General features: G+C 35.0%; 1 protein-coding gene across 4 annotated transcripts in view; it reads left to right on the forward strand.

Moving 5' to 3' along the window:
• NBEA (neurobeachin) overlaps positions 1-21,886 on the forward strand; it is a 448,312-nt gene that overhangs the window by 232,979 nt on the left and 193,447 nt on the right. For all 4 annotated transcript variants that reach the window (XM_062487643.1, XM_062487641.1, XM_062487644.1 and 1 more), the window contains one exon: positions 1,095-1,261. In XM_062487643.1, coding sequence (XP_062343627.1) covers positions 1,095-1,261 — 167 coding nt within the window. The remainder of the gene's footprint in view (positions 1-1,094; positions 1,262-21,886) is intronic.

A 21,886-nucleotide genomic window follows, 5' to 3' on the forward strand; every position in this document is an offset into this window, starting at 1 on the left:
AACAAATTCATATCAAGGTCAAGAACCACAGCATTATCTTTAGGAAGTAGTTTTCTGTTGAAGGACACATGATGGAAATATTAGATATTTTTAAATTTAAAAGATAAGTGGGGTTTTTTTGTTCATTAGGGTTTTTAGAATTGGTAATATGTTATCAAAAGTTTGCATGTTGTGGTATGAAATAGCAAATAAACTAATTTTTTTTTAGTTTAGCATCTGTAGTAATAAAATAATCTCCTTTTTTAAATGTTAGGTGTTAATATAATTTAAAAATCAAAACCAGTCTACACAATCTTTTCTTATATATTATCCTATGTTAGAGGTGTATTTTTTACCTGACAGCACATGAAACATTTACAAAACCAAAGCTAACTTTTAGGGCCTCTCCATGGCCACACATATGGACACACCCAGATGTATGGCTTAATGTTTTTAATTGCAGTTCTGTTGTCTTTGTCCTTAGTATTTCAATTTTTACATGTTCTAACTGAGCACTTTTTCATGGATAATGTATGGTAGTAGAACATTTCAGCTGAATGGTGTCATGATTTATAAATAGTACTACAGAAGAATTCAGTGTCCTCACCTAGTCTCTCCTAAACCAGACACTGTTTGATCTCTTCCCCACCCCTTCCATGGTGGTGTTGAGAACTGGAGGCACAGGAGGTGAAAATCAGGAGTTGAGATAAGAACAATTTACTGGAAACAGCAATGAGATAAGAAACAGAACAGTAACAGTGACAGTATTAATAACAAAAGGTATACGACAATGAAATTATTTACACGGTAAGTAAAACAATATTGGACCTTTTTGCCTGCCACACTTTCTCCCAGATCAGTCTCCCTTACTCCTGCCCCTGGCAAGTGACATGAGATGGTATCAAATAACACTAGGGCTTGGACATGCTTCCCTCCCAGGTACTGTAAAAAATTAACACTGTCCTGGATGAAACTAGGACAAATGGCATGTCATGTCCTATTCTGAAAAGTACTTTAATGAGTTCTTTTCATATTCAGAGGGTTTAATAAATAATAATTTTAGGGCGATCGTAAGTAGCCTGTCTTTAATGCAGCGGATGTTCTTTCATTCCCAGTCGCAGTGCGCTCAGTACGCTGCTGACCGGAGAGAGGAGGAGAAGATGTGTGATCACCTCATCAGTGCTGCTAAGCATCGAGATCATGTCACGGCCAACCAGCTGAAACAGAAGATACTCAACATACTAACGAATAAACACGGTGCCTGGGGAGCTGTTTCTCACAGGTAAACTGCAAATGCAGAAAGTGTGAGGCTTTAAATGTTCCTTGCGAAGTTTGAGAAAACAGACATTGTATAACTGAAAAATTATTTTACTAGGGGTTTGAGTGTTCTTAAATGAGGCATATGCAAAGCTGAATACAGTGCAGCTCAATTAAGCAGGTATTCCTGTCAAAAAAACCTGATTTTAAAAATATCTAAAATATATAATCTCTTCTATATTTAAATAATACAGTATTTGAGGTTATATTCAGAGCTGTACTGAGTACTGGTTTTAAAAGTTCATTCTATTGAACATAGCATTGAAATTAAATGGTTTCATACATCATGCCAAAAAAAGAAGGGCCTTGCTCTTCTGAATCACAAAAATAGCCAGTGGTTAAAGTGCTGACCCTCATGTGGAAGGCTTGCGCTGAAATTGCTCTTTTCCTTCGTTCAGAGCAAGGTCTTGAACCTGGGTCTGTCATGTCAGTGCCCTGTCTGTGAAAGTAGAGTCTGCCAAGCCTCTCTCTTTTTTGTGCATTCTAGCCACAAATACTTGATTATTTATTCAGAGCGAAACAACTCAAACAAAAGAAATCAAGGAAGTCCTGCTCCCTGATAGCCAAAATTTTACAGCTTGATATTCTATTTAAATTCCTATTTGTCGGGTCTGAATCTCTCTGAGAAGAACAGAAAGCTCCATTTTAGTTATGAAAAACCTTTTCAGGAAAAATAGTTGGGATGTATAACACAAAACATTTTTCTAGATAAATATGCTTTAAGAAAATATGTTTTCATTTATGTTGACTACATAGTTAGGGTTTAAGCCTTTAGAAAAGTTGCCAAGTATTATATTTGACATGTCAGCAATAAGATTTAATAAATAACGCATACATGTTTCATTCTTTTTATAATTCTTTCTAGTTCGTTCTTGCAGTTATACCATATTTAAAACAAAATAAAAATTTTCCATGTTCATTAGCCATGTTTCTTCTAAAGAAATTGTTCTCTCCTGGATGATGATGGAGATGTATTTCTTTTTTAAGATGGTAGAAATTGTGGAAATTCAGTCTTACAGAAACTCTGTTGTCTAACACCAGAGATGATCTGGTGGAAATTACAAAAATAACAAGTAGAAAATTGTCATATAGTTAATTCAAGACAGGCTTAGTCCATAAGGGATGCTCATCTTATCTGTAGTTGAGGCTTAAAGCTGTGTCTGGAGACTTGAACATGCTGAAAATAAATGCAATTTTCACTCCTTTTAATGTCTTTAATAATGAATAACAATTTTGAATAATGTTGTTCCTCAACTTTATGAATGGCTGCAGACACTTTGCAGACTTAAATTAGTTCCTGGTGATTACCTTTTCTAGGAAACAGTGTCTTCTTAGGGCTAAATAATTTATATCTTATAGATTGTTAATGGCATCCTAAATGGCAACAGTCCATTGCTTCAGCTTTTTTTTCTCTTGTCCATGATAGTTTCTGATGGGCCATAAGGTAGCTTGACACCTGTGACAAACGTACAAAATTTCTTGCACTGAACAAGAGATAGTTATTTGTCCACTTCTCAGTTACTGACAGAGCTGCTTTGCCCTTTCTGTGATTGCAGTGCTAGGTGCAGTGTTTGGCTTGGTTGTGTTTTAACCACAGCAGTGCCTTAACCCAGAGAAGGGGGGCATGGTGACAGTAGAAGATCTCAGAGTGGGGTCCCCCATTTGCAGGAGCCAGCTGGGAAATGGCCTTGCACTGCAGGTTTGGCTGTGTGTCCCGTGGTAGCTTTGTGATCTAGCACCCAAGTGTACCTTCTGTCATGGGACTAGTGGACTGTGCATGGGAAGGACTGGGATGGCAGCAAGGAGAGGGAAATGCCCAGTGGAAAAGTCTCTGAGCCTTGTTAGAGACCGACATCACTCTGTGGGCTGGTCTGAAAGGCTTTAAGGGCAGAAAATGGAGAGGGGTCTCATTGAACTCCTCAGCCACAGAATGCAAAAGCTGTTGTCAGTTAGATACTCCAATACTTTTTATGTGATGGAAATCGAGATGGCTTCCAAAACCTTGCACACCTCAGGTCTTGGCTGGCACAAAACACAACCGGACTCAAGTCTCTTTTTGGCTCCTGATAAGGAGTTACAGTATTAGCAGTCTCTTTATAAACTCATGCTTCTTCATGCCATGAGCAATAGAGCTGACTGGAATACAGAGTTACTTTAAAAACACATTAGCACTCTAGACATCTACACTTCTGTAGTGTTTTTAAAATTTCCACTGGGAAGTGTTGCCAGTTCTGAAGAAATACTGCTGGTCTCCTGTTAAATTTGAGAGCTGGAGATCCTTCGTTGAAATGGTAAATTTAGGGAGATCCTTCTCTGGCTCAGATGGGGCAAGGTAAGAAACAGGCCATCATTTCTGCACAATAAATACTTGGGTAATAGCCATGCCTGTTGACATCCAAAATGGATAATAAGATAGGTAGGAAAATATTTGGGCAGACATGAGTGTGATTCTTCAAAGCTTCACTTCTCGAGCTGCACAGTGGCAGCTACCAGTTTACTGTTAGTTGCAGTATGAAGTACAAATATGTATAGAATCATAGGATCATTTCAATTGAAAAAAACCTCTAAGATCATTGGATCCAACCATTAACCTAACACTGCCAAATCCACCAATAAATCATGTCCCTAAATGCCACATCCACATGTCTTTTAAACAACCCTAGGGATGGTGACTCAACCACCACTCTGCGCAACTTGTTCCACAACCTTTTTGATTAATTTTTTCCCAATATCTAATCTAAACCTCTCCTGGCCTAACTTGAGGCCATGTCCTCTTGTCCTATCTTGTCCTGTACATTTTTGTTTATCTTTTCTCAAGATAAACAAACAGTTTTCAAGTTCTGTAATATAGATGCTCACATTACAAAATATTATGGCTTCGTTTAATCAAATATGACCCAACTGTAGAGAAATTTTTTCCTTGTGTTTTCAGTTCAACACAATGAGCTTCTAAGCCTCCCCAGCTTTTGTGTCGTGCATTGTCTTTGCAGAAAGCAGCAACCAGCATTTATTATTTAATCTGTATGTGCCACAAAGCCTACTCTTTGTTCATTAAGAACCACAGAAGGTTAGTACTGAGAGGAAAAGCAAGAGGTCTAATGTTTTGATGTATTCTACATCCTACAGTATTGTAAATTATGAATTCTAAATATATTATCATATAATCTTCCCAAAATGTCTGAGGAAACAAGAGTGAAGTTGAATGGTATGAGCCAACAAAATACCATATGAGACTTAGAATTCCAAGTTAGATGATAGTTATATAAAAATAGCTTAAATAAAAATATAATAAGTTAAAAGGTGACTTGCATTTCAATTAGTTTCCTAATTAGCTATTAATTTATGAAGGTGAAATTAATTATAGCCTAATCTTCCACAACTTGAATAAATGCCTACAAACACAGTAACGCTGTACAACAAATTCCTATCTGTATGTTAATCAATCAGTGAATGGTCTGAGAATCTCTTTACTCTTTCTTCTCCTGCTGACTAAAAACGGTAAATGACAGTTTGAGAAAAAAACTTTCATTTTTATTGCTTGTCAATGTTCACTTCTTTCCTCCTTCCCAAATATTTTCCCTTTAGAGCTGAAAGTGAAATCCAAAGTTCTCTTTCTCAGTTTCTTCCAAGTGTGAGCAACAAACCCTCTATAACAAATGGAAATTTACTGAATCATCTTATTTCCACCTACATATCTCAGACAATAGATTTCAAAATAAATCCCATTAATTTGTTATAAGTCCTGTTTGTGCCCTTCAACAAAACTAATTCTGTTTCCTGCATTTGGGCAATTTGATACTTTTAGGTGTCTTTGTAAATAGCTGACCCTAAACATACTTGATTTTTTTCCCTTTTTTAATTTCAGCATTGTACCAAAATTAAAATTCTGCAGATTTTTCCCATTCAGATGAGAAACTGATGAGCTGGTGATTTCCTTGATGCATTGTCACTTTTTCAGAGGGAATCTGCAACATCAGGAAAAATCAAACAGGGTGTTTCATAGCTTAGCGTTCCAAGCTTCTTAAAGCCAGCACTTACCCTCAGCTTTTTTCAGGGTTATAGTTTTCATGTCACGACATATGCTTCCTTCTGCCTTCTCTGTCAGCTTCATATGGTGCTTCTCTTCCTCCCCATCTGTGTCTCACCCCATACACATCTTTCTTAAAAAAAAAAAAAAAAAAAAAGTTTTGTGAAACTTGTCTGTACACAAAGTTCAAATTCTTTATCAACCATATGCATGCCTGTGTTTTGGCCCATAATCTTTTGCTGTCTTACTTCAGCTTCTTGGTTTCATCAGATACCTCAGCTTTTCAAAAACTTTTATTCAATAATACTGAATATATATGTTTCTACCTTATAGTTTTATAGGTTTAAAGCAATTTAGGGCAATAAAAAGAGTTCAGAGTTCCAATTAATGTTCAAAATCTAAATATGAAATACATGTCATAGATATTTTCACATGATCAGCTCTGGTATTCACAGGAGGACTACTATAATGAGAAAAATGACATTTAAAAATGAGACTTGGTTCTCTTGCTTTCTGTGATTTAATGAAGGAGGTTCCACCTATATTAAAGCAGCTGTACCAAATAGCAAGTATACAAGGGCTTTTTCTGTCCAAATCCATCTTTGGTTAAACTAGACACCCATAGCAAATTAATCATTCATGGTGAAGGGCAGAGCTGTCAAATTCATTCTGTGGTGAAGACCAAATTCGTCTGGGGAGACAGGCTGGAAATAAAAAGTTTTTTGCCAGTCAGCTGGTTTTGTCTCTCTCTGCAATGTGTGCTTCTGAAGAGATTGGGTTCTGCTGGGGGCCAGAGGGATGAGAACAGAAAGAGAACTCCCTTTCCCAAGCCTGTGGGAGTTGGCAGTTAAATGAGTTGATTCTGGAAAAACTCTGTTTCTAAACCAAATGTTTCCAGTTTGCAGCAAGGGAGACCAGATCACAGGAATTTAGTAAGTTGTTTCCCTTACAGCCATCCTTGGCATTCTCTGACTCCATCTCTATACTAGCTGCTGTCTTAAGAAATTCAGAGAGGCATAGAACGTATTCTAACCCTCACTGTAAATCAGATTAATCTGGTTTAGCTATTCATTCATTTCTGGCTCATTTTAACTGCTAGGCATAAATTACAAAGGGAGCTTTAGAACAGTGCAAAAGATGTAGGACTAGATCCTGTCTACTGTATCCAGAAGTGTGACATGACCTTTCTTAGAGGGCCTCTTAAGGTTCTGCATTTTTTTCCACATACTCCATAAGACTTATGAAATTTCTGTTTCTGGAATTGGTGGATTTTGTTTTTCACTTTCTGTGTTGGTTTTGTTTTTTTTGGGGGGGGGCAGAATAGATTCTTCAAAATTGATCTAATGGAACTGCCCGCTTTTTAGCTTGTTTATTACCTATCTTATTGCAAGTTCCAAATGTTTAGTTCTGAGTTTATTTCATCACAACAAAACATTAAGAAAATGCTTTCCTGTCTTTTATTGTTTTTACTTTGCTTCAGTATTTGAGTGACCTTGAGATCAATGTGTCAGCAACATATTTTCAGTCCAGTATTAATTGCCCATTTATAGCAGGATTTAAATGAGTGAGATGATTTTTTTAATCTGGTCACTCTGTTGTAGTATTTTGCATTTCAATCCACTTTTTAACTTTCTTACTATGCTTTCAACTACATGGCTGCTCCACCCATTGCATATGCTCTTTCTTCCTCCCTCTCTGACTGCATACCACTGTGGTGGAAGACAGACACTAGTTGAAGGAGCTCTTGCTAATGGAGCTGAGAATTTTGACAAGCCTGATGGAAAAAGGGGGGTGGAAGAACTCTGTATCCTTTTCTAATAATAGGTGTAAGGTGATAGAGATACCTGCCAAGACAGAAGCATCGTATAACCAGAGATGGGCTGTAGAAGCAACTGCACAATTTGTGTATTTGGGATTTATTCAGTTCTGTATTTGTGCAAGGTTGCTCAGTTGTTTTGAGCTGTGGCATTCACTGTTCTATGGATTTTTTTTCCCACAGCTGGAAGAAACCTCATAAGAAAATATTATTTTTGGAAAGAGGTAGTGTTTTCAAATGTTGAGAAACATGTGGTACTCAAGAAAGACTTGTTCATCTCTACGGAGAGACTTGTTTTTCTCTAGGAAGTACAGTACATTTAATTTCATTATAAAGAAGGAAGTCTTCTGCACTTTCATGTTATGACTTCTGCATTGAGAATTTCTTTTTTTCTTCTTTCCTCAAATTGTTTTTTCTTTCTGCTTAAATGTGGGGTTCCCCCACCCCCCCCCCAAAAAAAAAAAAAACAATAACAAAAAGGAAAGCTTTGTAAATTTTGTTTTTATTTAAGACTTAGGGACAACAGATCATTAGATGTCAGCAGTTTCTTTACCTGGAGCAGTAATTGGAATACAAATCCAGTCAATTTGCCATATGTATATTTTTTGTAGGACTATACATATATTAGGAGGAAGGCCATCCCTAGCAAACTGAGGAGGACTTCTGCTCCTCCTTAAGTCTGGCCATGGATTTAGCATGTGCATGCACATGGAGGCATTCAGTTTCTAGGGTACCAGTCACAAGAGCAGCCATAAAGGTTCAGACCTGTGGTTCATCCAGCCCTGTAACCTTCAACTGTAACTGAATGACTAAGAAACAGAAAGATAGGACTAGAAGATATGATGGATCCATCTAATACTCACTCAGACTTCTTGAATTTTCAACTCAGGATTTGCCAAGGAATCTCGAATTCAGTCAGTCTTGATTTTGAATTTTCCATATTGCGATAGGTAGGGCTTCAAAGTACCTCCTGCCTTCATGTTTTCCTCCTAGTTCTTGCAGCAGAAACAAGCTCTCCAGTGGTTATTAGAACATTGGACTAACAGCTGCTGATATTAGACAATGTTCCTGCCACCTGCTCTCCTTTTCCTGCCTTCAATTTAGAAAGAACTAGAAACTCGGTAGAAGCCACAAGGAAGAATTTCTTATTGCTAGATACCATTTTGCTTGCTTTTCCTCACATGTCTATCTAGTAAAACCTGTGCAATATATCAGTAGATTTCCCATCTTCCCCATATAAAAGAATAGAAAACAAAGAATAAAAAAGAAGCAAATGCTGTAGATCTGAGGATTCTGAATAACAAAATTTTATGCTTCTAACAAGGCCGTATTTTCTCAGAAATGAAAATTCTGTAACATATCCTTTATTTTTTGACACAAAATGGGTAAGACCCTATTTTTAAGTCTTTTTTTAAGTACCATTACAGTCCAGGGTTCTTTCCCATGTGATCCTTCAAATATACTACAGAAGATGAATGCCAAGCTGTAGATTTATTTTTTTTTTCCTAATAGAAAAATCTGTCGTGCTTTGGTAGACTTCTCCAACATTTCTTGTTGTAGACATGAGAAATTCAAAGTTTAACCAGAAGTGAAAACTTAGTGGAACAATTTTGATTCCCTTTGTCTCAAAAGCTTAGTGTCTTGTCCTTTTTTATTTGAAAGGTATTTATCTCCAACTATATTATAGTCAAATAATTTCAGAAGTTGAGAAGAAAGTTTGGAAAGGAACTGAAGATTAAATCATCTTCAGGCACTGAGAAAAGTGTAGTGTGGTACGTCCCAATCACACCCTTTGCATTCCCCTTTCTTTGTGGGGTACAAAGTGGAATTCCACAGACACCTCAGAAAACCTGTTCTTGTCTTTGAGAGACTTATAGTTGACTTGGCATGTGCATTTTCTTTGCTAAAAAATAGATTAATTATACATGGTTTTAAACCTAGCTCATGTCATGGCAATGTGTAATCAGCTAATATATGTAATATACTTACTTGTTTTTCTTGTCTACTCTGTTTGGCATATTTTTCTCCTCTTTTTCTACAGTGGGGAAAAAAATCAACTATCATGATGATTATTTTTTTCCTCATTTTTACTTTTCTCTGGTACAACACATTCCTCATTCGAATTATTTTAGAGCTATCCTAAGCCAATGCTTGGAGCCCTGTCTTGCAGTATTGCTAATGGGGAATGATAGGCAAGTGCCTATGGAGCTGCTGCTCCCAGGTGCCATGTAAGAAGTCCTGTCTTCAGGAGGAAGAGCATGGTTACAGGATACAGAGGCCAGAAACAAAGTCTTGTCCCTTCCCTCTTACTTTAACCTAGTTTAGCAGGAGGTTTCCTTGGGTTTGTTGCTTCTGTATGCATTTTGTTAGCCCAGTCTGTATATTCACGGATACTAAACTATGAAGATCATCCTTAGACAGCTCACATATCTGATTTCTTAAAAATATTTCCAGCATATGTCTCTCTTTGAATTAATCACTTTTGGTTGGAGGTGGTTTTTTTTTTGTGGATTAATTTTTTTGTTTTGTTTTGTTGCTTCGATTGGTTATTTTTTTGGGTTTTATTATTGATTAATTGTAACTTTTTAAAACAGTGAAAAAATAAGTTAACGCAGATTTACTTTCACTGATTCAGATGTCTATCATAGTTGCTACATGACTTGAAGGAGATTGCTGTACTTGATTATACTTCATTCCTTATTGATCAAATAGATATGGTAATGCACAGTATAATTCTAAAGACTAATTACATCATTCAGGTTGATATTGAAAGTACTGTGTAGGTTTGGTTTTATTATCTGGTTTTGCATAGTTTATGTAGATTTGGTACATTCGGAATTATGCATTTACTTTTTCTTTATGACTGAATTTTTACATAACCTGTAAGCTCTGTTTTTTTTCAGCAGTAATATCTGTTCACTCAGAGTTTTGATGTATATTGTAGCTCTGTTTCTTGTACACTTACAGATATATTATATCTGAAGGTGACAGATTGCAAGCTTCTCCCAGTATTTGAGCTCCCCAGTATATTGGTATCTGTTGTCAATAATATGGACTGTTGGTTAGGTTGTAAGGCTCCATTGCTCATGAGTGTTATATTTTGAAGTCATCTGTCATGGATGTGTTGTAGAGATAGGAGACTATTTATGTTTATGGCATTTTAAGTAACTCAGTAAGACCCTTTAAAATATACAGAAAAGGCTTGTTTACTGTCATCACTGCTCACTTAATCCTGTGACCTTGACATGATCGTATGCCCATGAAGCTCCCTGCAGGTAGTTCAATAAAACAGATGAAGATGAATAAAACAGAGTCCAATGGTTGTTTCAGCTTCAGTGATATACTGTCTTATGCCATAAGTATTTCTTAAATATTCAATAGTGCTGAACCATTTTAAACTGTAATAATGTACCAAATTATCCAATTGTCTAGATTACTGAAAAATCCACCAGAAAATTCATAAACCACATATATTCTGTGTTTAATTTGAGACAGTTAACCATTGTTTTGAAAAAAATAGTCTGTATACCCAATGCCAAAATACTAATATTTAAATTATTTATTAAAATTAAAGTTTCCTAATTTTTCAGATTCCCATTGGGTTTAGTTTTTTTTTTTTCACTTTTGTCCTGATATCAAATTATATTTATTGAGTGGGGAAGCTTTTGGTTTTGTTGCAGTCACAATCTGAATCTAGGAAATATTCATGTGAAAGAGATTTCTTTAGATGATTTACGAGAAGCCATGTTTGCACTTGTGGTAGGAAGCCATAAAAATGTACATAAAGAGAAAGTCAAATTTGATGTCTCTTAGGCTCAATTTATAAAAACTACTGAATCCTTTGGGATGCTTTGCCATAAGAGTGCAATAATTTTTATGCATAATATATCTTGTGCTATGTGAAAATGTGGGGGAAAGTAAAGTATGATATATTTGCCTCATGGTGAGTGGAAGTGTTGTTTTGGTATTAAAAATGTTCACTTTCATTTTCTTTAATATCTAGACATTAAAGTTTCCAATTTCTGTTAGGTAACAATGCTTTTTTTTTTTTTAAACCCATAAGTCTTTTACACTGAATATTGCCATAACCACTTCTACAGTCTTGAATAAAATGTGAAGTTTTCAAAGCTGATGACAGTTTAATAGTAAAGGAAATTTATTTAGTGAACTTCAGACAGTATTTTCAGTGGTAGAATTTTATACTGAACTGTTGAGCTAAAAATTATGAAAATTGAGTGAACCCTATCAAAAAAAGAAGAGCAGCCAGAAGCAAGTTCTATTATATATCTCCCAAACCAAAATGGACTCTACTATCCTTTATGATTTAAACTAAATTAAGAACCACTGAGGAGAATGAGGGAAAATGAAAAGCTGCCACACATTTTTTTTGGCCAAATACCAGACAAGGTTGAATAAGAAGAAATAGTTCCTTTCATAACAGTCTTTTCATGTGAGGTCATCATGCTGAGTTAGTTAAAATCTCAGTTAGTGTACTTTTACAGCACCCAGACAGACAAAATGTTTAATTGTTCTCCAGGTATACACTACCTTTCACTTCGAACAGTCCTGGAATTGAAATTTTGAAAACAATTGATTGGAAATTTGGATGGAATGGCCAGTTTCTCTGGAAATGTTCTCAATGAAAACTGTACGGTCTGTTACATTTTAACAAAGAAGGTGCTATAAAGTTTTGAAGCCTGATTAAATAAAACCAAAATATTAAAAATAGTATAAAGGATAGATTGGAATTTATGAACAATTCAGTAGTGTTAGAGAAATATTACCAATCATCTTTAAAAAAATGAATTTTATTTTAGTTATATAGAAGTTATGCTTTTCTTTAGGTTAAGTTCTTCTTTAGCTTATCAGTATGCTAAGACTTAGATTTGAATGGGTTTTTTTTTGATGTATGGTACTGTTTATGTTGTTCTTGCTTGGTGAGGAATATATTACCTTTCCTGGAAAGAAACAGACATGTTTCTTCTGAAATGCCCACAATAAAAAAATTAATATACCTGGCCTCCACTGGGTATTCATTCATGCTCCTTTCTGAATGAAGATCCAGTGTAAGCCATGTGCATTAATTTTTAAGTGTGTTTGTTGGAGAAGCTAAATCTATTGGTCAGCGTTGGGTTTATCTGTGGTACTCCCTGTATAACTGTGTCATTTGATAACCTTTTGCTAAGCTGTGAAAGTGTGTCATTGCCAGCTCTGCAGGGACTTTCAAAAGGTTCTGCTGGACACCACTAAATTTTAAAGAGAGATATTTTCTTAGGAATGTCCTATTTTGAAAGTACTAAAATGGCTTCTTTATTTCAGCCACATTGACAAATTTCTATGGGTGGCACTCTCAATGCAATTTTTATTTAGAGGATTCCCCTTTGGTTTTTTTGTTAAATTTAACTTTTCAGAATCCTCAGAGTTAAGTTTTAATGCTACTGTTTTCTAAAAGACATAAAACCTGTAGGAAAAATCTCAGCCATAAAAATTAAAAGGCCACAATGGACGTTCCATAACAAATAAACATCTGTAGACCTCTGTGTAATTCATGGTTTCAGTAACGTTTATGAGATGTTAAATCACAGGAAAATTTTGAGGTATCTGTTAGTAAATATTTGAGTTTCCTGGCCAGTGACATCTTAGGTTCTCCATTGCCTCCAACAGTCTGAAATTTTTACTGGCATATCCCCCAGTTGATCCACATTAGCAGTTGTAAAGGCAGGATGCTTACCTGCTGCTGGTACTCTTCCAACCCTGTTAGAAATTCTTAGTTAAATCATCACAAATCTTTGAGAAGCATAAAGGTAGGTCAGGGAATGATATAATTGGTGTACATATAACTCAGTGATTATACCTGCTCCAGAAATTGCAGGCACATGAACAACAGATGAAGTAGGGTAGGGAAAGGAAGATTTTCCTACCACCCAACAAATACTGTCTGACTGAGAAATAGCTTTAGGTGTGACTGAAGAGTCACTTTGTAGAAGTGGGTTTTGGTCTGAGAAAATAGAAAAGCTCTGTAAGCAATGGTCCTTCCTCCCCAACTTTTATTCTCATGTCTGCAATCAATAGTGAAGCTATAAAATATCAGCCAAACATAAGCATTTGTATTACCTTTTGAGCTGAATTTCAATATAGTAAGACATTTCACTATTTTGAAAACAGAAAAGGAAAGGGGTGAATCTTCTCACTTTCTGTAGCTGTCTTCACCACTATTCACTTTGTTCTTCCTCTGATGGTAAAAAAAAAAAAAAAAAAAAAAAAAAAAAAAATTCACTTATCCAACATCAATGGAGAAACACTGAAGTTTGAAGTCCTTTATGAGCTGGAAGAATTTTTGGGAATTCCAGGAAGGACAAGTTGCCTTAATAGAAATTCTAAGTTCTGATACATCTTCACATTTTACATTTGAATCAAGATGAGAAGAGCCTTTGGAGTCTTTGTCTGAAGGAGGGAAAGGCTGATGGTATATTCCAAGGTTTACTCTATGTTTACATAACAAATTACTTTCCTTTTCTTTTTAAACCATCCAGTAATAATGAAGGGGGAACATAGTTTACAGAATTTATTGTCGTGAGGTCTGTGGACTCTTCCTCAGTTTTCTGCCTAAACATAATTGCCTGTGCAACTCAATTTAGAGCCCATTATGTGCCTCTGTTTAGAGTACCCAGGTGTTTTTTACCTTCCAATTTTTTTTTTCTGTAGATTTGAATCACTGAAAAGTTTTCAAATGATGCTTTACTGCGTGCATTACTAGTTTGTGCTCTCTAGTACATGGGAAAAAAGTGGACGTAAAATTTCTCTTTTATCTGGATATTTTATGTATTGAAATCAAGGATTAAGAGGTAGAAGTCCTGCAAAATTCTGTTTTATTTGTGTCCTGCACTAAGTGACCTGTGCTCATGCATGCATTTGTCCCACAGTGTGAATTAAGCTGGAGAGTACAATCTTTGATATTTTCTTCAGCACTGCTGCTTAATTATTTTTAGTTTTGTGGTATAGTTATTTATTTGCATTTTCAGTCTTGGAAATTATATGCTTGGGCATATTTCTTAAGCATTCCTGGGTGATGCAGGAGTATTTTGCATGTGATTTTGAGGGTGGGTGAGAGTTGTTTATCTGTGGGTCAGGAAAGCAATAGGAGTGAAGAAAATGATGTGTTATTTCCATGATCTAAATGTTCTGCAGCAGTAGCAGCAGCTGAGCAGCTCACTGTTATTCAATGCTACATTAACTTTTCCATTAATTCTGGTGCTGTAAAATATGAAGCCCTTAAGCACTGTGAAGTTGCTGCCTGATGTTTGTTCCTTTACATGGCTGCTGTATATTTGTGTGCTACAGCCATTATGTGGATAATCACTGTCATTACTTTTTAGAAGGTCATTTTCTTATTGTACTTAGAGACAGAAAAGCCTTAATAAAAGAAAGATTCTGTGACCACATTCACTAAAATTGCTGTATTTTTTACTCATTGTTGCTATTATTAGATGATGGCAGCTCAAGTGTCAATAGAATATTTTGCCTCTGTGTTTTTATTTTGTTTATTAATTAAATAATAAACAAACCTCAAAATAAACCCCTCAGAAAAAAACCAAAAAAAAAAAAAAAAAAAAAACCTCAGAACAAGATAGCCTTTGTTTTCTCTAAAAACAAAATTTAAAAGTCTGTTTAGTTTCATTCCCTTCCCTGCTAGGAGAGAAATTATTAAATACTATTTTGAATGAAGATTTTGAATGAAGATAAATTTTTGTTATGTCATAACATAATACTATTTTGAAAATGCTGGATTTAAAAAAAAAAGAATAACATATCAAGAAAAAAACCGAATAACATATCAAGACTGTAAATTTATTCACATTTCTTGTATTATTTTAAATATTTTTTGAAAATGTACATATTTATGAGAATAGTGGATTTACTAAGTGTCAGTAACAAACCAGAGCAGCAATTCATGGTCCTTCCAGCCAAGACGTACCAACCCTTCCACCTATTCTTCCCTCCAGAATTCACAAAACAGTTAATATGGGAGAGCAAGTCTCTTACTTCATCTGTGAGAGCTGTCATTTTATGCCCTAAATAATGAAGTTATAATCTTGGTGGTGCCAGTGAGGTGACATTCAATGCTGAATAAATCATATCAGTCTTTATCCACCTTGTTTTCCCATCAGTAACGCGTGAATCATGGTACACTGCTAACACAGTGATTTGAAATCTGTGAATGGAAGACAAAGCACTAAAAATAGGGCTTAATAAATAGCCTTTCTGTTGAGAGAATGGTCTTATGTATTTAGTACTGTTTGTATTTAGCATTTTTTTATAGTATTTTATACTATAAACTTTATTTTTAAGTTTAACTTTATTTTTAAACATGCTTTAGTTGTGTAGTTCTTTAGGTTTTCCTGTGCCTCAGATTCACTGTGTTGACTGTTTTGGTGGTTAAGTCATCATGATCTGAACCAACATCAGCATAACAAGATTTGTGTGATGGCTCATATAGAATCCATTGTAGCTGCATATGCCTTTACCATTGCTCTTATGGTCTGCTTCTGGCATTTTTGGAACAGGATGAAAAGGCACATCTGATTTGACTAGCAAGCTTCTTACTTCTGCATTCAGCTGAATGATTCTGATTCTATTCTGTGGTTTTCTCTCTCACATCTGTGTCTTACAGAATTTTTGTGGTACTAATTTTCTTTTTTTCCTTTTTTTTCCCTTTTTTTTTTACTTTTTTTTTTTTAAGTCAGATATTTTGATGTCTGGTATTATTTTATTTCAGGTACATATGGGAAGATGAGTTTAATATCAAAATGCTAAAGATGATAATATCTTTTATTGCATAAATGTACACACTCTCCATATTGACCTTAAGACTACAAAGAAATTCTACCCTGGTTTCATGACATTAAATTTACAAAGGAAGTTTAGAATTCATTATATTCTTTACATGATGAAAATACTGCTTTTCAGGAATTTCACTTAGTTCCTAACTTAATAATTTCAGAATTTTTTGCAGTTCTGTTTAGTAAGAAGCAATATAAATGGCATTGTGTTATTAGCACAACTTCTGAATATGCACTTGCTAATCTAAACCCTCAATCAGTTATTGCCTAAATCTTGTCCCTGAATTGCATCCCTCCAACATAGGATTATGGGTTTTCTCATTTATTTCTCATATACTGTTGAGAAAATTACCTTACACTTTTATCCATTGTGTATTTCCTCCTAAAACTTGTTAAGTCTTTATTGCTGCCCTGACTGGATAGTGTATCAGTATTTACCAGTGGCAGCAATGTGGCACTCAGAAATGTCTGAAACAGCTCATAAGAGGGCTTTTCAGGATTAGGAAAAAAGGGGATCAAGAAAGTTAGTAATTGGTTCAAACTTTGAATTTTTTTTTTTAATTGAATAGTTACTTGTGATTGATTAAATAATTTGGAAGAAAAGCTGTATAATTAGAATTGTCTTACAAAATTAAACATTTTAAATTAATTCAGTATTTATATCAGTTTGAATGAACTGGCATAAAAATCAATTCCTATACACGAAAAAGTAACATATAAAAATAATATGTTTTGAATGCTGAGGAGTAACACAGCTCTTAGCACAATATGCACATTAGAACAGCCTGTGAAAAATAGTATTGTTGTGTAAATATAGGATAAAGATCTTTGTTTCATTAAATAGCTGTTTCTACATAGACAATTTGTGTGTTGTTTGGTATCTTAAACAAATAAATCATCCTCCTGAAGCATTAAGTGCTTCTAGACTTGGGAACAAAATAGTGAATATTTAAACTTGGAGTTCTGTTTTGTTCTGACCATTAAAACTGCTAGGAATCTCAAGATACTTGATGAGAAAACAAAGAGAAATATTATGATCTTCTTTGGTATGAATCCAGTTAAAGGATTAACAGTGTTAGTCAGACTCTGAAATGGAAAAGCAAAAGGATATTACTCAAAATACATTTTAGCAGTGATTAGCTGTTATCTGGAAAAATAGATTCCACTTCACTCAGTAGAATGCTCTATTTTGCTGAGAATCAAAGTTTACAAAATAAATTTCAATTTTTTTTAGTATGGCAGGTGATGAATGTTCTCCTGCAGAGGTTATATCAGAAAATCAATATTAGTAAAATTGAAACAGTATAGGTTTGTATTGATCCATGTGGCTAAATCAAAATGAAAGGCTTTGTAACAGCTTTCTTAGACAGCCTGCTATCCAGTAATGGCAAACTATCAATTTTAGCTTTCCACTGATAAATCAGCTTGAAAATTGGATGTCAAATTTTTTTTTTTTTACTGAAGTAGTGATTTTTTTCTTCCCTCTAACCTTTTTTGATGGGATAGATTGGTTTATAAGACTAAGCTCTGCCTTTTTGAAAGCAGTTGTCAAAACTGACATTTAGATACATTTTGAAACAAAATCTAAACTCTAAAAGGGTAATTTTGTGTACTAGCTGGCTTGATGCTAATGCTGTATGTGCACCTCTGTGTAAACAAATATGAATAAGTGTTTATGTGTGTAATGCTGAAAATGACATTGATTTAATACTTCAGGTATATATATTTCTACCTTTTTGATCTTTTGAGTTCACAAGGTCAGGTCTTCAACTGCAGCTTTTAGAAACTAATGCCTCAGAAACTGTTTCAGCTTTCAGTGGTTAGGAAGATTGATTTTTCTTTAATTGACTGATTTTCTTTATTTTGTGTTAAGTGAGACTTTATGAAATGATAACATGAACATCAGTTTCAGCTGCAGGTCCTTAAGACCTTTGTTTTTAATGACAGGGAAAACAGGATACAGATTTTCTCAGAAAACAGCAAAATCTTTTGTGATGGTGGGGAGAAACCCCTTAATTTGGGTCACATGCAGTAGTTTTCAGTGGAAGTTAACAGTGCCATACCTTCATGTCTGTACAGCAGAATATAAGTTAGCTGGAGAGGGTATTGATTGTGAAGTTTGCTGTTGTATAATTACTTCTGGCTGTAGAAAAATGTGGTGTGTATTGATCTAGATGGAAGCATTTGACTAGCAGTTTCCCTTGGCTAACAGTGAGTGTCATCTTTCAGCCATGATAAATGGTAACGCTCTGGGTCAGCATAATTACTTGGTGGTGAAATGAGCCTCCTGTAACCTTCTCCTCTCACACCAAGGAACCACCATAATCATCTTTATCTTAAAGCCATGATTTACTGAACTAACCATCCCCTTAACAGTCCTCTCCTCCCCTTCCCACAGTGTGCACCCACATTAAATGTGGCTCTCTCTGTACTATTATTTTTAAAACTGATCTCTTCTGTTCTGAATCCACAAGTATTCAGATTATGTATGTATGTTGCATCACAAGTATGATTATTTTTTTACCTAATCCCTGTCAGTTGATATGGACCAGCAGGAGGATAGCTCCTGCAACTATCTTTTCAACTTAATGCTTAGTATTCATGTTAAAAAAAATAAATAAATAAAAATTAAGGTGTTTGTCGTTTTGACACAGTGCTTTTTAAGTCTTGGAACCAAATGTTATTAATTAACTGTTAAATTATTAGTGTACTGCAATAAAAACTGTCATATTAATTTATTTTCAGCAGCCCCTTAATTTTATAGAGTAATGTACACTCTGGATGTGCTGTCTTTGGAGAACAGATGATGATATTTTTTCACTATATGCTGCTAGAACAGTTTCATTTAAAAATAATTTTAACACCTCACTTAACAACAGTTTTAAATGTAAGATTTTTTTTTAATGCAGTAGCCATATTTCTCTTTATATGTATCTCTAATAGGCAATAAATATGTTATCAGAAATAGGGAAATAGTATTTATTGCTAGAACAGAAAACTAAGATGATTTGTATTGTTTGGCACCTTTTTAATGGGGACTTTTCAATTTGTTATCAATATTTCATTAAAACTTGGTATCATGTTTTTTAAAATGGATTTCTGTTTACTTGCCAGTAGTGTAATATGGCCCTGGGGTAATGACTTTTTGTTAAGTAATGTTAGTTAAAGAAAATCTGGCAATAGTTTTAGATCATATTAAGACAGCTGTGAAGGGTTTGGATAAAGGTCATTTTCAATGATTGTGCTTAGTTAAATAAATGTGAAGGGTTTCACAATGGGAATCTTGCTTTTCAGTATGGTGTCATAAATTTCCCCTTAACACATCTGGGAATAGGAAGTCAAATGTAGTTGTTTCTGCCTTGAAGGCAATGTATTTTATATTTTCCTTACTTTGTTTGTTTTCCCCTTATAATGCTGTTTATTCACATAACTAGAGTTCAAAGGTTTTACTTTGTCATAAATTAAATCTTCTATTCTCTGACAGTTTGTGGGACCCGCTGGATATAATTTTCAAGTGGTTGTAACTTGAAGATTTTTTTGCTGAGATTTAGTCGTTAAAAGTGTTAAATTTTCTGACAACTCAGCCTCTACTGTGACCCTGGTTCATTGCTTGCTCTCTCCCTTGGCCACAGCTGGCCTCTTGCTGTTCACAGCTGAAAAGTGAAATCAATGCTGGGTCTAACAAAATGCAGATGAAAGCCATTCTGATCATATATAGTCATTTCCCGTAATTTTATCAGCCTTCAGTTTCTTAAATGATCTCTGGAAAACATTGTTTGTTCATGTGAATGCAATATCAAGTTTTGTGATAAAACGTCCTTTCTTTCTGAAAAGTAATACTTTCTTAAGCAATAGCAGTTGATATAGAGCTCACATTGCCATAGCATGATCTTTTAAAATACCAGTCTGGTCCTTCCCCCTTTACCTCCTGAAGGGAAGCCCGTGAAACGGCTGCTGCCTGAATCCTGCCGGCTTTGAGCCTTTGGAATCTTGCGAATTGAGGTTTTTATGTTCTACAAGGCTCAGAGCTGGAAAGTAAGAACTCTTACCATGTGTCAATCCACATTTCCATTGATCTTGCGTGCCTTTTATTTTTATTTGAGCAAGATTGGTAGGAAAGCTATGTTGCAGTTAGAGGTGGCAGCGTATGATGTAGCTTAATGCTCCAAAGGTCACAGAACTACAATGAGTTTGATGGAAAACAGCCTTTCTCCTTATTTTAAGTGGTTCCTGCTTTGATTACAGGCATTTATTATAATTATCAAGAGATTAGTCTGTTGTTATAGAATCCTTGTAATGGAACCATTTAAAAGGAATATAATGGCAGTTTATTGGATTTTGCAAAGGAAAAGAGAACAGATAAAGTGGAGGGTTTTTAAATGGATCAACTGCTGCCTTAAGCATACTAATTTTTTCCTTTTGTTTAACTTCATATTTCTCTTTGTTTCACAATTTTCAGTTGCATACTAAAGAAGTCACTTTTCAAATTCTGAAGGTATTTTAATTGTAACATTTTCATTGCAGTCTAATCCCATGGAGTTTAATTGTTAAAGACATTCTTTCCAAAATGTTCTTACACTATACGTATCATAGAAAGTGTACTGTCTGACACAGCTGATTTGTAATTTTATTCATATCTCCATTTAAAGAATGACAACAAAAAAGGGGTATTCTTGTAAAAAAATATGTAAAAGAAATTTTGTGCTCTAGATTATATCATTTAAAGTGCATCTTAGGTTGATTTCTCTTTTATACTAGCAAAATACCGTAATATTGATGAAACCTGGTGAATTTATTTCATGTACATATCAATTTCCCCTACTTAACAGTATACAGTTCTATTCACTGCACTTAGTCAAAAAGAGTAAATGTTAAGATTATAAAACAGTCAACTTATTAAAGTGTTACAGAATAATACTTGTAACCTGGCTCTGAATGTAAGAAGTAGATGACATTGGAAGAAATTAAAAGCTCATAAGCTTAGGCAGTTTTATATTAGAAGCTAGTTTATATTTCAAGAGCTGTGAATTTTGTAGTATGTGTAAGTATGTCTTATCCTTTGTGTGAAATCTTCTACTAAAGAGTAATTACAGAGCCTAAATCCTCCTGCTGAAAATGTTCTGCCCTGTGCTCATTAGCTGAGCAATGGCACGAGTTACTTAGTACTGCTGTTTACTGGGAAAGAAAGTCAATTGGCTCAAACCCAGTTGATGTGGGGCTATTTATTGACAATAGGCAATCAGCCCCTAAATAACAGTGAAGAACCATATAACTGCAAACTGCAAGAATAGGATTGCAAGTCTGTGGCTTCAGTATTTGTCAGCTGCCTGCAGAGGAGGCCTGGGGAGGAGTTTAGTATTTCCTCAGGTGATTTTACCATGATATTCCCCCCACATATCCTCCCAGTTTTCAGCAAATTGTAGCTCAGGGACTTCCTGAGCCAGACGTGATATCCTTGAGTTTAATAACTTCTGGTGGGTTTTTTTCCCATCCATGAAAGGAAATATTCTTTTAAGAACTCATTTAAACTTCAGCTGACCACAATATCATATAGCATTGAGTACCCTATGCCCCATACCCTTGGGTATGCCTTTGCTTGATAACTCTATGTTCTCTCTTGGTCTTTTCTAATGAGAAATTGTGAGTCCCTGTTGTCGACTCACCATCTTGGTGCCATTTCTAATATTCAGCATCACTGTCATATCCTTCTCAGTTATATCTCTGTTCTTTACCTGCAAGGCTCCAAAATGGATTTTTTTCCTCATTTCTGGAGGCTCCCCTAGCAGGCTGTAGCTTATTCTGGAGCAGGTCTCTGTTAATCCTTCCAGCTGGAGCTATTTTTCTTTGCGTAGTAGTGAAAGAGAAGGGAATGATATACATATGAACTTGTTTGTGTCTCATTCCCAC

This window comes from Cinclus cinclus, chromosome 2 (genome assembly GCF_963662255.1).
Source record: "Cinclus cinclus chromosome 2, bCinCin1.1, whole genome shotgun sequence".
NCBI lineage: Eukaryota > Metazoa > Chordata > Aves > Passeriformes > Cinclidae > Cinclus > Cinclus cinclus.